Source organism: Carcharhinus amblyrhynchos, chromosome 20 (assembly GCF_965287045.1).
Source record: "Carcharhinus amblyrhynchos chromosome 20, sCarAmb.v2.hapA, whole genome shotgun sequence".
NCBI lineage: Eukaryota > Metazoa > Chordata > Chondrichthyes > Carcharhiniformes > Carcharhinidae > Carcharhinus > Carcharhinus amblyrhynchos.
Genome location: NC_137343.1, coordinates 15,897,326 through 15,913,885, shown reverse-complemented (window position 1 = coordinate 15,913,885; position 16,560 = coordinate 15,897,326). Strand labels below are relative to the sequence as shown.

The window sequence follows — 16,560 nt, the reverse complement described above, 5'->3', positions numbered from 1 at the left end:
TTGTTCAAGGAACAAATATTGCATGTCCCTGATAGATATGTCCCTGTCAGGTAGGGAGGAAATGGCCGAGTGAGGGAACCATGTCAAAAGGAAAAAGGAAAAGTATGCAAGGATGAGAAAACAAGGTTCAGTTGGGTCGCTTGAGGTTTACAAGGTAGCAAGGAATGAGTTAAAAAAGGGCTTAGGAGAGCTAAGAGGAGGCATGAGAAGTCTTTGGCAGGTCAGAACAAGGAAAATGCCAAGGCTTTTTATTCTTATGTGAGAAATAGAAAACTGACCAGGGTGAGGTTAGGGCCGGTCAAGGATAATAGTGGGAACTTGTGCATGGCGTCAGAAGAGATAGGTGAGGTGTTGAATGAATAATTTTCTTCAGTGTTCACTAAGGAGAGGGGCCATGTTTTTGATAGTGAGAGTGTAATATGGGCTGATAGGATGGAGGTAGATGTTCTGAAGGATGATGTATTAGCAATTTTGAAAAACCTGAGGGTTGATAAGTCCCCTGGGCCAGATGGGATACATCCTAGGAAACTTTGGGAGGCAAGGGATGAGAATGCAGAGCCTTTAGCTTTGGTCTTTGGGTCCTTACTGTCCACAGGGATTGTGCAGGAGGACTGGAGAGTGGCGAATGTTGTTCCTGTCTTCAAGAAAGGAAATAGGAATGACCCTGGTAATTATAGGCCAGTTAGTCTACTTCGGTGGTTGCTAAGTTAATGGAAAAGGTCCTGAGAGATAGAACTTATTACCATTTGGAAAAATGCAGCTTAATCCGGGATAATCAGCACAGATTGGTGAGGGGTAAGTCTTGCCTCACAAATTTGATTGAATTCTTTGAGGAGGTAACTAAGTGTGTAGATGAAGGTAGAGCAGTTGATGTTGTATACATGGATTTTAGTAAGGTCTTTGATAAGTTCCCCATGGTAGGCTCACAAACAAAGTAATGAGGTGTGGGATAGAAGAAAATTTGGCCGATTGGATAAGTAACTGGCTATGTCACAGCAGAGGGTGGTGATGGAGGGAAAATTTTCAGACTGGAGGCCAGTTACCAGCAGTGTACCAGTGCTGGGCCCTCTGCTATTTGTGATTTTTATCAATGACTTGGAAGAGGGAGCTGAAGGGTGGGTTAGTAAATTTGCTGATGACACCAAGATTGGTGGAGTAGTGGATGAAGTGGAAGGCTCTTGCAGGCTGCAAAGAGGCACTGATAGGATGCAGAGCTGGGCCAAAAAGTAGCAGATGGAGGTTAACCCTGGTAAGTGCGAAGTGATTAATGTTGGTAGGACAAATTTGAACGCGGATTACAGGGTCAATGGCAGGATTCTGAGGAATGTGGAGGAACAGAGATATCTTGGGGTTCATATCCACAGATCTCAAGGTTGCCACTCAAGTGGATAGAGCCTGAAGAAGGCTTATAGTGTGTTAATGTTTATTAACAGGGGGTTTGGGTTTAAGAGCCTTGAGGTTATGCTATACAGGACCTTGGTGAGACCACATTTGGAATGTTGTGTGCAGTGCTGGTCACCTTACTATAAAGAGGATTTGGAAGCATTGGAGAGAGTGCAGAGGAGATTTACCAGGATGCTGCCTGGTTTGGAGGGTAGGTCTTGGGAAAGGTTGAGGGAGTTGGGACTTTTCTCTTTAGACTGGAGGAGGATGAGAAGCGACTTAATAGAAGCTTAAAAGATGATGAGGGTGATAGATAGAGTGGATGTTAAGAGACGGTTTCCTTAGGTGGATGTAGCTGTTACTAGGGGCGTACCTATAACGTTCATGGTGGGAGATATAGGAAGGATGTCTGAGGTACGTTCTTTACTCAGTGGTTGGAGTGTGGAATGCACTGCCTACTGTGATAGTGGAGTCGGACACTTTATGAACTTTCAACCGGTTATTGGATAGTCAGATGGAGTGCACCAGAATGATGGGGAGTGGGATAGCTCAATCTTAGATTTAGACATAGCTTGGCACAACAGCGAGGGCTGAAGGGCCTGTACTGTGCTGTACTGTTCTATGTTTTAAATTCAACATTCTGTTTTTACTAAATTATTACTTTTACTTAATTGTCTTTGAATATTGTAGTCCTGTTCATGTGTCTTTGTCATCAGTGTTTAATAATTCTTATATGACAACTGGGCTGGTTATTCTTACTGGGGTTTCATGTGACTCCTCACATCATTCCAAAAACAAACTATACACCACCATGAATTGGTGTTTCAAGTTGGGACACCCTTGCAGCTAACAACAGTATGGTTTGTGACAATATCGGAATCCTTAATTTGATTCTAGACCAAGCCCCAGATACTGAATTCTTCTTCTGCCCTCATTCTACACACCTCTCACTCCTGATTTTGCCAACATTCCTTGGCTCCCAAACTTCAATGTATTGGTTTGGTAGCCATTATCCTCAATGAAAATTCTCTTCACCCTCCTTGGCAACAGCCACCTATCTTAACTCCAGTCTAGTGCAGCTCCTTGGACCTTCCATTTAACTCTAGGTAGCAGAGCCTTCATGGTCATGCACTCGAATTCTCTTCCTAAACTCACTTAAGAACATAAGAAATAGGAGCAGGAGTAGGCCATCTAGCCCTTCGAGCCTGCCCCGCCATTCAATAAGATCATGGTTGATCTGTCGCTGCTTAGTTCCACTTTCCCGCCCTCTCCCCATAACCCTTAATCCTCTCTCTTATCAAAAACCCATCAACCCGCGTCTTAAAAATATTTAGCGAGGCAGCCTCCACCACTTCAACGGGCAGAGAATTCCAGAGATTCACCACCCTTTGAGTGAAGAAGTTCCTCCTCAACTCCGTTCTAAACTGCCCCCCTTTTATCTTGAGGCTGTGCCCCCTAGTCCTACTGTCTTTTTTGAGCGGGAAGAGTCTTTCCACCTCTATCCTATCCATCCCATTCATCATCTTGTACGTCTCAATGAGATCTCCCCTCATTCTTCTAAACTCTAACGAGTACAAGCCCAGTTTATTCAGCCTCTCCTCATAGCTCAACCCCCTCAACTCCGGTATCAGCCTAGTAAACCTCCTCTGCACTCCCTCCAAGGCCAAAATATCCTTGTGTAAGTGCAGCGACCAAAACTGCACACAGTACTCCAGCTGCGGCCTCACCAATGCCCTATACAGCTGCAGCAAGACCTCCCTACTTTTATATTCAATCCCCCTCGCTATGAAGGCCAGCATCCCATTCGCCTTCCTGACCACCTGCTGCACCTGCAAGCTGGGTTTTTGCGACTCATGCACAAGGACCCCGAGGTCCCTCTGCACCATCGCCTGCTGCAGTTTTTCGCCCCGTAAGTAATAGTCCTTCCTACCGTTATTCCTACCAAAGTGGACCACCTCACACTTGCCAACATTAAATTCCATTTGCCATTTCCTGGCCCATTCGCCCAGCCTATCTAGATCCTTCTGTAGACTCTCCACACCCTCCGCACAATTTGCCGTTCCCCCAATTTTGGTGTCATCAGCAAATTTCGACACCCTACACTTGGTTCCCTCCTCCAGATCATCTATATAAATGGTAAAAAGCTGAGGCCCCAGCACCGACCCCTGGGGCACTTCACTAGTCACCATCCGCCAATCCGAATAGCACCCATTGACCCCCACTCTCTGCCTCCTATTTGACAACCAATCCTCTATCCACACTAACACCCTACCCCCAACTCCATGTCCCTCGACCTTCTGCAATAACCTCTTGTGAGGTACTTTGTCAAACGCCTTTTGAAAATCTAGAAAGACCACATCCACCGGCTCTCCTCTATCCACCGCCCTAGACACATCCTCATAGAACTCCAGTAAATTTGTCAGACACGACTTCCCTTTAACGAAACCGTGCTGTGTCTGCTCTATCAAGCAATTCCCTTCAAGATGCCTCGCAATTTCCTCCTTAATGACAGATTCTAACATTTTACCTACCACAGACATTAAACTAACCGGCCTATAATTCCCCGCCTTTTGCCTGGCACCCTTCTTAAACAACGGTGTAATATTAGCCGTTTTCCAATCATCCGGCACTTCCCCGGAATCTAGCGACGTCTGGAAAATAATCACCAAGGCATCCACTATCACCTCCGCCATTTCTTTCAGAACCCTCGGATGCATTCCATCCGGTCCTGGGGACTTGTCCACAATCAGCCCCTCCAGTCTGTCAAGCACCGCCTCTCTAGTAACAGTAATGTCATTAAGACCCTCCAGTCCTACCACCTTTCCATCGCTAACACCCGGCAAATTATTCACGTCCTCCTCCGTGAAGACAGAAACAAAAAAGTTATTCAATACCTTAGCCATATCCCCATCCCCTACCACTAGGTCCCCTTTCTCATCTCTAAAGGACCAACATTCACCCTAGCCAGCCTCTTCCGTTTTATATATTTATAAAAACTCTTGCTATCCTTTTTTATATTAAGCGCTAGCCCAGCTTCATAATTTCTCCTACCCTTCTTTATCAACTTCTTTGTCAATCTTTGTTGACATTTAAACCTCTCCCAATCCTCTTCTCGCCCACTACTCTTAGCTACTCTAAATTCCTCCGCTTTTAGTTTAACACTTTCCTTCACCTCCTTCGTTATCCACGGCTTATTACCTCTCCTCCTACTGTCCTTTTTGACCATCGGAATAAATTTCTGCTGAGCACCAAGAAAGATCTCCTTAAAGATCCTCCACTACTCCTCAACAGACCCTCCCTCCAACGCGCTCCCCCAGTCCACATTTGCCAATTCTTCTCTCATCCTACCGTACTCCCCTCTATTCAAACAAAGGACGCGTGTCTGGGAACCCACTTTCTCCTCCTCCATCTGCACCAGAAACTCCACCATACAATGATCACTCTCCCCAAGAGGATCCTTCACCACAAGGTCCCTAATTCTACCCGCCTCATTACATAGCACCAGATCCAAGATAGCTCGCTCCCTCGTTGGCTCCAACACACACTGTTCGAGGAAACTATCCCGGCAGCATTCCAAGAACTCTTCCTCGAGCCCCCCGCGTCCAACATGGGTCGACCAATCAATATGCAGATTGAAATCCCCCATAACTACGGCCGTCCCATACCTGCACGCCGCACTTATTTGCGCGTTAACAGCCTGCCCCACCTCCAGATCATTATTCGGGGGCTTATAGACGACACCCACCAGCGTCTTCCTCCCTTTGCTGTTCCTAATCTCCACCCACAACGATTCCACCCTCTGCTCCTTGGCTCCAATATCATCCCTTGCTACCACCGTGATGCTATCCTTAATCAGCAGAGCTACGCCCCCCCCTTTTCCCTCCTGCCTATCCTTCCTAAACACTTGATAGCCCTGTACATTCAGCTCCCAGTCCCTGTCACCCTGCAGCCACATCTCTGTAATGGCCACCAGATCGTATCCATTTGTGTCGATCTGCGCCACCAGCTCATCCACTTTATTCCGAATGCTTCGTGCATTCAGATAAAGCGCTTTCATCCCAGCCTTCACCTGGACCCTATTTGCCATAACGCCACCAACCATACTCACGCCCCCTACTCCCTCTATTACTGGGACATCCTCGGCCTCTTCCCTTACCTGTACCCTCTCCTTAACTTTAGACCTCGTAACATCACCTACCCTCGCACCCTCCCCCCCCCTAATTAGTTTAAAGCCCTGTCTACAGTCCTCTTTACTCGATTTGCCAGCAATCTGGTCCCAGCACGGTTCAGACCAATCCCATCCCGCCCGAACAGGTCCCACCTACCCCAATACTGGTGCCAATGCCCCATAAATTCAAACCCATTCCTCCCACACCAATCCCTGAGCCACCCATTCACTTCCTTAATCCTGTCAACCCTACGCCCGTCTGCACTCGGTTCAGGCAGTAGCCCAGAGATGACCACCTTGTCGGTTCTACTTTTTAATTCCATTCCCAGCTTTTCATACTCCCTCCCCAGATCCTCAATCTGCATTTTGCTTACGTCGCCGGCACCCACATGTACCACAACGACCGGATTCTCACCCTCCCACTCCAGGTTCCTCTGCAGCCCAGCTGCGACATCCCGTACCCGAGCACCAGGCAGACAACACACCCTTCTGTGCACTTTGTCATTGTGACAAAGGACACCCCACTATCCCCAATCACTACTACGTTCCTTTTCCCCTTCTCTTTGCCTATGTCCTGCTGCAGTACTGTACCGTATGCAGTCTGCTCACCAACCTCATCTGCCTCGTTCTCGTCCAACTTCAACTTGTCTTGCACAATGAGTTCAAGCACCTCCCATTTCAACTCCTCCCTTATCCTCAAGTGATACAAACTTCATTTATGATTTGTCACAGGGCATACCTGATATTATTATATCACAGACGGAATATGTGAGGGAAGAATGTGAAGTTGTTTCATGCCATCAGCTAATAGTTAATTTTAAAAAAATCACAGGTGTGTCAGTAATCAAATAGGCTAGATAAATTGAGGTTGTTTATCTTGAGCAGAGATGGCTGAGGGGGGGAAATCTGAATGAGGTGTACAAAATTATGAGGGACATATATAAGGAACATTTCCTGTTAGGAAAGGGGTCAATAACCAGAGGTCGTAGATTTAAGGTAAAGGACAGGTGATTAAGGGAAAATTTTGGGAATCTGGAAATTACTGCCTGAAAAGGTGCCCTCAACATTTAAGAAGCATTTTGAGTAAGTACTGGAAAATGAAATTATAATGGATAGGTGCTTGATGGCTATCACAGACATGATGGACTGAAGAGTTTCCTTCTATGCTATAAAATTCTGACTGGGAAGAGATTGCCTGGGCAAGATAAATCAATGGTCACTTTTCTCATTTATGAGCAGCATAGAATATATTCTTTCATCAAAACTGATTGAACAATAATGATTAATACAGTTATCATTGCAGGTTGGAATAGTTATCTTCTGCTTATGGAAATATTTCAAGTTACATGGAACATTTTCTAGGGAAAGTTCAAGTTTAATGAGTGTTCCACAGGGTAATCTGCTACTAGCACGATTACTTTAAAAAAAAAACTTTTTTGGATACCATGACACAATTTAGGATGCAGTTATATTGCCACTTTTGCATGCCGTGAAGCAATTTCCATTTTGCAATAATGCAAGTTTGTGAATACATCCCGAACAGGTGGAGGAGTGTGGTGACTAGGGGATTTTCACAGTAACTTCATTACATTTAATGTAAGTCGATTTGTGACACTCATCAATAAACATAACACTGAGCCAGGATCTGACTCAACATCTTATTGCAAAAAATAATCCATAGAGAAGGCAACGAACATTTGTTGCCCATCCACAATTGCCCTCACACATTCCACTTGGTGTCAAATCCAGTGACAATACCAGTACAGAGTCAAACTACATTTCAAACATTTTGAAAGCATCTGCTGCTTTGAGAAAGCAGACATTTCTGCTGCAGCAACAAAAAATCTCAACTGCAAGCAAATATTGCTGGCTGCAAATTGGTAGAGTGTTTACTGATGTTACTGTGGCTCCATCTTAATTATCGTTTGAGTTCAAATAAGAGTTAAGTCTTGTGTGTAATAAATCAATAGATGACTCAGATGCACATTTTTCCTTCTGTGCCAAATTTGTTTTTATAGGTTGAACACAGACCAGCAATGGTGACCTAGATATGATGTATCCCAATGATTCATTTGTCTTTTATTAAACTATCTGCAATGGGGCAGAATCATGAATTGGGGAATAAAGATTCTTCACTGAAGCAACTTAGCTCAGAGTGAAAGCACAATATATTAGTCATCAAATCTGCTTCTTTATTTAAATGATCATGCATTGTGATTGCTAGTATAGAATTCAACAGCAAATTCAGCACAGAAAATTAGTCCAAAAAAAAGAGTTCTATCTGCAGTCATTTTAGACAGCAGGAAATTTTCTACCAATGTAAAATATGGATGGAATACTTGCATCTATTTCAAATATTTGAAAAGAGGGGAAAAAAGAATCTTTATAATGCTTAACCAGTCAAGTATTTACTTTGCAATGTCCAAGAAAGCAACCCAACTAAACCCTTCCCCAAACCAGTTACAAAAAAAAGCATAATGAAGATTTTGGTTCATTTGTCAGCCAGTCACTAAATCCTTTACTGATATGAAACTGCAAATTCTATCAAAGCTTATTGGCACATAATTGAGAGAATATATGTTTGCTTTCAGCAATTACATTTTCGTTAAGAGTTAATTATGCAGTCAGACTTTGACTACAGCATTGAAACATGTGTAATGAAGTTTACATGTCTTCACATTCATAATTCCAAATTTAAAAAGGCATGTGAGGATAGTGGCTGGTTTAAGAGTTCTTCTGGAGAATCTTGACTGTCACCTGAATGGAAAAGGAAATAGATTATTTTTGCAGCAGAATAACTCAAGTTCCAAACATCAGCATTCATCTGCACCTCAGCTGCCTACCAGAAATGTCTGCCACATAGCTTTCTATGCGGCTGCTACTAGGACTGATAGGTAGAAAGTTTTCTTTTGCGAGTATACAAGTGTACCTATCCTCCTATTTCCCCACTTTTAGTAGAGAATGGTTAAATTAGAAAGTCATTTAGAAGGCACCACTAATGTTTGAGATAAATGATCCAAATTATGTAGTTAGAAAAGATGCCAGGTTTTATTTCTGTTCTATGCAGAGAAAATCGATGTAAATTCCAACAATATTAAAGCATTCCAATTGGCTGGAATTGCCTGAAGTCTTGGGGAAAAACTAAGGGTGGAGGTGGTGCTCTCAGTGATCCTTATTGGCTAAGTGTGTAGTTGTTGACACAAGACAAGAACAATATCACGATTGGCCACAAGTAACCTGCTGAACCCCAGTGTCCATGCACACTCTTGAGAGATGATCACTTGGTTGAGGTAGTGGAGGACCACAGGTGACACTGGTCGAAAATGAAAAGTTATTCTTCTGTATTGTTGGATTTTGGCCATAACTGTAAAAATAATCCAAAACCCTGCATGGACTAGTACAATGGTCACATTCCAAACTCAGTTTACAGTCCTACCACTCAGTACTCACAGTCTTTACTTCTGTGTATGCTTCTAATCCGTATTCTCCGAGCTCCCGCCCAGTGCCTGATTCTTTGTATCCACCAAATGGAGCTTGAGCCCCAAACACATCATAACAATTTATCCTGTATGGAAAGGAGGAAAATATGAAGTTACAAGTGAGATACAAGTTTAAAAACTAGCTCAAAACCTCCATCAATACTTTTCTTGTCTAATGGCGCCTTAAACAGCAGCTGTCCATCACTGATAATTCTCAGATACAAATCAATTGAGATCAGCTTGAACATCCTTTAATTATTCTGTGGATTTTTATTTCAGTATCCGATCATTACATATTTATGCATGGAAATGGTGTGCAACACCTTTAAAAAAGGAGTGAATTCATCAAATAGCTGACTGTGAATTCTTCTCCCCCAAACAGCTGTGGAGCAATCTAAAAAAATTATTTCATGGGAAGTGAGCATCACTGGCTGGGCTGTCACACTATCTGTAATCCCCACAACTTGCCTGGGCTTGCAAAATCTCACTAGCTGTCCTGTCTGGAGACAATACACATCTCTTTAACCTGTGCTTAACACTCTCTCCACTCACACTGTCTGTACCTTTGAGACTTCATTACCTGTAAAGACTTGAATTCCAACCATTATGTTGTAAATTGAGTTTATGTCTTTATATGCCCTGTTTGTGAACAGAACTCCCACTTACCTGATGAAGAAGCAGCAAGCGCTCTGAAAGCTTGTGGCTTCTGCTACCAAATAAACCTGTTGGACTTTAACCTGGTTTGGTTTGTGAAACTTCTTACTGGGCCACCAAAGACATCCCTATTTGCCTTTGAGGCAGTATTTAAGTGTCAACCACATTGATGTGGATCTGGAGTCACATATAGGCCAGACCAATACATTTCAAGCTTAAGCACAGTGAGCCATTCATCAGCCGCAAGGCCACAGGCCAGACAACATACCAGCAGAATTACTTAAGGTGGGAGGAAAAACGGTAGTGAACAGGATGTATAGAATGTGTGGGGTACTCTGGCAGACCAGTAACTGACCAGGACGACTGGGCTGATTATCTTTAACTCTCCTTGAAAGAGAATTGAACTGAAACAGTGCACAAATTATAGATCAATTGCTTTGATCTCCCGCACTTCATTATAAATAAAGTTGGTACAATTTTACTCAGGATCATCCTGGAATGGATCAGCAAAAGACAGAGTGAGAATGCTGATGGATTTTGAGGTGGAAGAGGAAGCCACTAATCTTAGAATCATAATGAGCAAAGTCTGAGAATATCAGCATCCAATATACAAATGCTTTATTGATTTTGAGAAGACATTCGATTTGGTCTCCTGAGAAACTCTGGTTGACGTTGTTAGACATAGGATAACCACCACAATTAATCAACTTGCTAGCCAAGCTTTATTTTAAGCAACAAGCTACAGTCAGAGTTACCGACACCCTCTGGAATGGTTCAAAGTTAAAATAGGGTGTTGGATAGGGATCTGTCCTCTCGCCATAGTTATTCAACATCTTAACAGAAATGGTTATGAGAAAAACACTTAATGGATACTGATTGGCGAGTGATGAGTTTTGAATCTTCACTATGTTGATGATATTATTCTGCTTGCTAACTCAGTGGAATAGCTACAAGAGTTGGTGGGTCATCTTGATCAAGTTACCAGAAATACATTGTCCTAATTAATATAGACAAAACAAAGGTAATGGAGATGGACAGAAGACCTGCAAGATTCTGATTAACAGTGCTCAGCTTGAACAGACTGATTTCATCCGTTATCTTGGGTCACTCATCATGGAAGATGCAGAGTCTACCAAATAAATTTTGGCTAGACTAAACAACGGTCATGGTATTGTGAACTTACTCAAACAGAAAGGACCAGCCACATCATCTCTATCTGAGTGGAGTCGGCTGCCGTCGGTGGTGGTAGAGGCAAACTTGCTGGGGTCTTTTTAAAAGACTTCTGGATGAGTACATGGGATTTAATGGGATCGGGAGTTACAGATAGTTCTAATGGCCTGGTAGGCATGGATATGATCGGTGCAACTTGTGGGCCGAAGGGCCTGTTTGTGCTGTAGTGTTCTATATTCTATAACAAAAATTGTTTTCTGAAAGTCCTTGTGTGGCTGGTGTCAATGCCTATCTGTGTAAACTGCACCCAAGTATGACGAGACTCAAAAAAGAGCATTTGAAATTAAAGGACTCAAACATATTATGCTTGTCATAGATGGTCAAGCAGACAATTGAGTGACCAATAAGAAAACTGGTGTTAAAAAGAACTTATTTGAGGCAATGATATCATGGAAGTTCACATACTTTGGACATGTGATGCAGACAGAAGTGGAGTGTTTGGAAGAAGATATAATGCAAGGCCCAAGATATAATGGATAAATATCTGTATTGACTATGGAACAGACGTCAAGGGCAAAAGAGAATAGAAATAAAAGAAAGATTGTTCATAGTGCAGCCAACCCTTGGTACAAAAAGATGAAAGATGAGACAAATTTAACAAAATCTCAAACTATGACTATATAGGGGAACTAACCAGACAGTTCCAGCACGCAGTGACTGAGACACGTAGTTAGCCTTGTTGATGTCACTGGTGAACACAGCTGCTGCAAGTCCATATATGGTATCATTTGCTCGCTCAATCACCTCCTCCACTGTTTTAAACCTCAAAATCTGCATTACTGGTCCAAAGATCTACAAGACGACAAAAACGAGAATGCATTTTAATTCTGCTTTATTTAGGAGTACTTCCTTCCAACAGTCTCCTAGATTTCTCGCAAGCTCTGTTCTTGAGAAAGTGGAACTAACTCCCAATAATCGACACTGAGCAAGATAGTGACGTTTCCATGATATTTTCTGTTAACAAAAGAGAGCTAGATTTGGGCTACAGGCTATATACAAACTGGACAAGTTCAGTTATGCCAAACCATCAGATGCATGAACAGTAACTTGAATCCTAAAATTAGATTACACCCTTATCAAATCCTGTAACCTACAATGTTATATAATGCTTCTGAGACATTTAATTACATTAAAGGCACTACATAAATTTAAGTTGCTGTTTGTTATCATGTTATCTGTCTTTCATCAGTTTTTAAGGGTGTTTTGTACCAGAAGTTGTCTGCAGCAAGTCCACTCTTCTAACCTGAATAGTGAAGGATCAACAACCATGGCAAAATTACCATCAATTTATACAGAAATGAAGTATTTTTCCCTCCCTTCATTTACTAAATACAGAAATGTGGGTACAATTCTATGGATACTGGTCTCCTGTTGGTGCATCATCCACAAATAGCCAATATTTATTTATGCACCTTGACTGAGTTTGAACAGGATACTCAAGCATCTGAAAGGAGAAAAAAAAATCACAGAGCAGAATTGAAGTGTTTTTTTTGGAGAAATATTAAATTAACTAATCAAACTCAAAAAGGATAAATCTTTGGTCTGGATGGACTGCAACCACCCATCTTAAAAGAACCTAGGACATAGAAAGCAGAGGCATGATGACATTTTTAATAATTCATAAGAAAAATTAGTATCACAGAACTAGCAGATAGCTAACTTTATACTTATATTTAAGGGGTTAGAACACACCCAGGAACTAGAGACCAGTCAGTTTAATAACGGTAGCAAGAAAAATAATGAAATGCCTATTAAACAAGAAAATAGAAAAATATCTAGAAAATAAAAATATAAAAATAATCAACATGGATTTCAAATGGAAAAGTCTTGCATCACCAAGCTCACTGAACAATTTGAAGTAATAGGGAGAATTGACAAGGATAACGTAGCAAACATAATGCATCCAGATTTATAAAAGGCCTTAGATAAAGCACTACATAACAGACAAATAAAGGTCAGAACACGTGGAGTCGAGAGACAAATAGCACAATGAATGAAAACAGTTGGCTGAAAGACAGAAACCCAAATGTACAGGAAAAAGCTAGCCAGAGTGCCAGAAAGTGGGCAGTACTGTTCCACAAGGATCAGTGATGGAACTATGGTCATTCATTATTAACTATTTAGACTTTGGAATCAACAATTCTAAACTTGGAGGGATTTGTGGAGACATCAAATTGGGAGGGATTAGAAAATAGTTAAGTTATACTAAACTTGAATCAAAATTGGTTAGACCACACTTGGAGCACTGTGTACAGTTCTATTTGCCATATTAGGACTTTGATTTAAAGTTGAACTTTATATCCATGACTTGAAGCCCCAAGCTTCTGCCAAAACACAAAGCCTGCTATGAACTAAGTAAAACCAACAACTTTGTATTTTCAACAAAATTTCCTGAGCACCAGATAAGGAAACAGATTATTACCCATAGTCATAATCATATAAAATGGTGTGGATTTACCTCTTCTTTAGCAATAATCATATCATCCTTCACATCGCCAAACACAGTTGGCTGGATGAAGTACCCGCGATCTGCTGCCACTCCTCCCCCACAGAGTAATTTGGCTCCTTCTTTTTTTCCACTACTAATGTATCCCAAAATCTTATTGAATTGTTCCTCATCCACCTATAACAAGTATGCATAAACAATCAGTTGTTAAATTCACAAAAAACTGCTCCAATAGCCAGTAACTAAATAGTAATAAGAATATTGAACAATTATTCAACCATTGCTCAGTTAGTGGCACTGCCTGGGGTTTGAGCACAAAAGAAAATCAAGGCTGACACTCCAGTGCAGTATATTGGATGAGATGTGAAACTTGCCTGCTCTCTCTAGTGGATATAAAAGATCTCACGGTACTATTTTGAAGAGGAGCAGGGGAAGTTATCCTGTGTCCTGCCAAAATATTAATCCCTCAATCAACATCACAAAAACAGACCATTTACTCAATACCACATTGCTGTTTTTGGGACTTTTGCTGTGTGCAACTTGGCTGCTGCATTTCCCAAATTTCATTGGCTGTAAAGTGCTTTAGGACCTCTTGCGGCCACAAAAGATGCTGTATGAATGAAAATATTTATTTTCTTTCTATAAATAACAATCCCCTTGGAACTTAGATCCCAATTAGGTTAATAACTTCTGTTTATATATTTAAAAGGTGTTTCTTTATGTCATTTTGCACCCCAGCCTCTCCTCCACCTCCTTGGAGGTTGCCACCTATTAATGGAGTTCAATTCCATTTGCATCAGCTACTTTCCAACAAGTGTCCACTCTTCATTTGAGAATCTAAATGGCAGATGTCAGCAGACAATTCTATCATTGAAGGTATCACAGCTGCCAGATTTAAGGACATCTGCTTATTTGAAAAATGGAACACCATTAGCCCATTCTGAATGCAAGTAAAAGCAGAAAATCAAATCACACGTAGCAACGATTTATCTTTTGAGAAAATGGAATCACCCCATTGTAACTGAAGCAAAGGAAACCGTTCAGCATTACTGAAGCACAGCAATGGGCAATGATCTTTCTCATTGCATCTCACCACAATTATATAGCTGAGTTTTGATTCTATACTGGACACTAATGAATTATTGGGCGCAATCAGTGCTTCAAAAAAACTAATGACTAAATAACGTAAAGATTTCAGGTAGGGGTGCTGCTGCAATGGTGCTCAATTTTACACGGCTCTGGGCAGTGGCACCTTGGTGGTGCCTGCCTGGGCTCCATGGCACCGCCCAAATGGCAAAAAGCAATCAGAAGGCCGGCAGACAGGCTACCATGCATGCACAATCTTAGATTAGCACATGCACAATGGCCTGCTCAGCACTATGCTGCTGCTTCCTGGGTGGGAAGATGCCCCATCCCCTGATTTTTTTTTAAACCTGATTCATGGTAGTCTACTCTGCAGACTGGAGTGTGGGAGATTCTTCACTGAACTCTCACTGAAAAAAAAGTGTGATTTACTCCAGTTTTCATGCAAACTTGATACTTAGAATTTTTTGGGGAGGATCGCCCCCAAGATCTCTGTAGTATTCATTAAATGGCAAAGAGCTAAGTAAAGAAAAATAGAAGAAAATGAAGAAGTTTTTGTATTTAATTTTCCAGTTCCCCATACATCTACCTGTGGCCCCTGCTCATTCTTGGAGTCAAATGGATCTCCCACAGTACGAAGTTTTGCTCTTTCCACACTCTGCTCCACAAATTGATCATAGATAGACTCGTGAACATAGGTGCGAGATCCAGCGCAGCAGCATTGTCCTTGATTAAAGAACAGGGCTGTATGGGACTCCTCAACTGCATGGTCCACTGGAAAATTAACAGAATAATCAGCATCAATAACAACATTTCTAAACGTTAATTCTGATTGAGAAACAATTATTGTAATACAAAATGTATTTTTAGTTTTTTTCTAAAACAGATTGATATAGAGAAAAGTATTTTAGTTTAACATTCTGGTCCAAATTTCCTGCTCCAGCCCAATCTGTAGAATACTTGTTCTTTCACATCCAAGTTCCTTTCCTGACTGAGAAAGGAAAGGACAAGGCAAACAAAAAGCCTATAGATCTCTGAAGTCTACAAGTATCCATCAGAACTTTTACAAGACCAAAGTAAGTCAATTAACTTTCAACTCTCTTTCCCATCGCTTCTGCAAGATACATAACAAAGGCAATATGCATACTTAACCTAGCCTGAGAACAAAAAAAAAATTGGTTCATTGCCTAAAAGGTGAACCTTTATGTCCAATCATTAATTGTATATATAAATTCAAGCAATGTAATCAGGTTGGATCAAGTTTCATAAGTTCTGGGGGGTGGGGGAGCATCTTGATGTGAAATAGAATTATCTTAATTTCTTACTTTAAAAACACAATATTTATACACCACTGTTATATTCACACATTTTCATATTATATGACATTATATATTAAATGCATCCAAGTGCAGCAGCAGCCCAACAGTCATAAAAGATTGACTTTTATGTCCTCTCCATCCCACTTACAGAGAAGTTAACTATTGAAGTCACAAGTATAACAGCATTTCTTACAATCAGCGTCAGGAAGGATGATGTTTGGGCTCTTCCCTCCCAGTTCTAGTGTCACCTTCTTCAAATTACTTTGCCCTGCAGCCTGCTGTATCAGGTGACCAACCTGTGAATAAAAGGCAGGAATATGCTTTTGCAAAAAGCAAGCATCATGTAAAAGCAGAACTGTCAACAAGAAGCAGTGAAATTAGAATAAATAATCAGGATGTGATAAGGAGACATAATTTAAGAACTCAAAGTAAAATTATTCAAAAATCATTAGCTAAGCAATCTCCAAAGTCAGACTTTATTTCTTTAACATGTCAAGTCGAAGTTATAAACTCACACTTGGTTATTGAGCCACAGAAGATCTTCACCATGCATAAGCTAATTTCAGAGCTCAGAAGTATCAACAAAATAGTATAAATTGCAGAATTGTCTGCATATAATGTGCACTGCTTGAAGCAATCTTTCATAATAATTCAGGAAAATGTTCAAAATATTTGGGTTAGTCAGAAACTGAAGTGATAAACTACTTTGTAGCAGGACTGACTGCACAGTAGATGCTGTCAAACATTTCAACTAAAAGCTGCTAATTGATAGCCTTTAAACCTATTGCACTAATTTAT

General features: G+C 41.3%; 1 protein-coding gene across 1 annotated transcript in view; it reads right to left on the bottom strand.

Moving 5' to 3' along the window:
• Window positions 1-7,722: 7,722 nt before the first annotated feature.
• Window positions 7,723-16,560, bottom strand: part of LOC145355782 (aldehyde dehydrogenase, mitochondrial-like) — a 46,209-nt gene continuing 37,371 nt past the window's right edge. The window contains exons 8-13 of the mRNA XM_080208148.1: window positions 15,956-16,058; window positions 15,033-15,217; window positions 13,373-13,537; window positions 11,549-11,706; window positions 9,002-9,116; window positions 7,723-8,308 (exon numbers count right to left, since the gene is read on the bottom strand). Coding sequence (XP_080064274.1) covers window positions 8,276-8,308; window positions 9,002-9,116; window positions 11,549-11,706; window positions 13,373-13,537; window positions 15,033-15,217; window positions 15,956-16,058 — 759 coding nt within the window. The 3' untranslated portion in view covers window positions 7,723-8,275. The remainder of the gene's footprint in view (window positions 8,309-9,001; window positions 9,117-11,548; window positions 11,707-13,372; window positions 13,538-15,032; window positions 15,218-15,955; window positions 16,059-16,560) is intronic.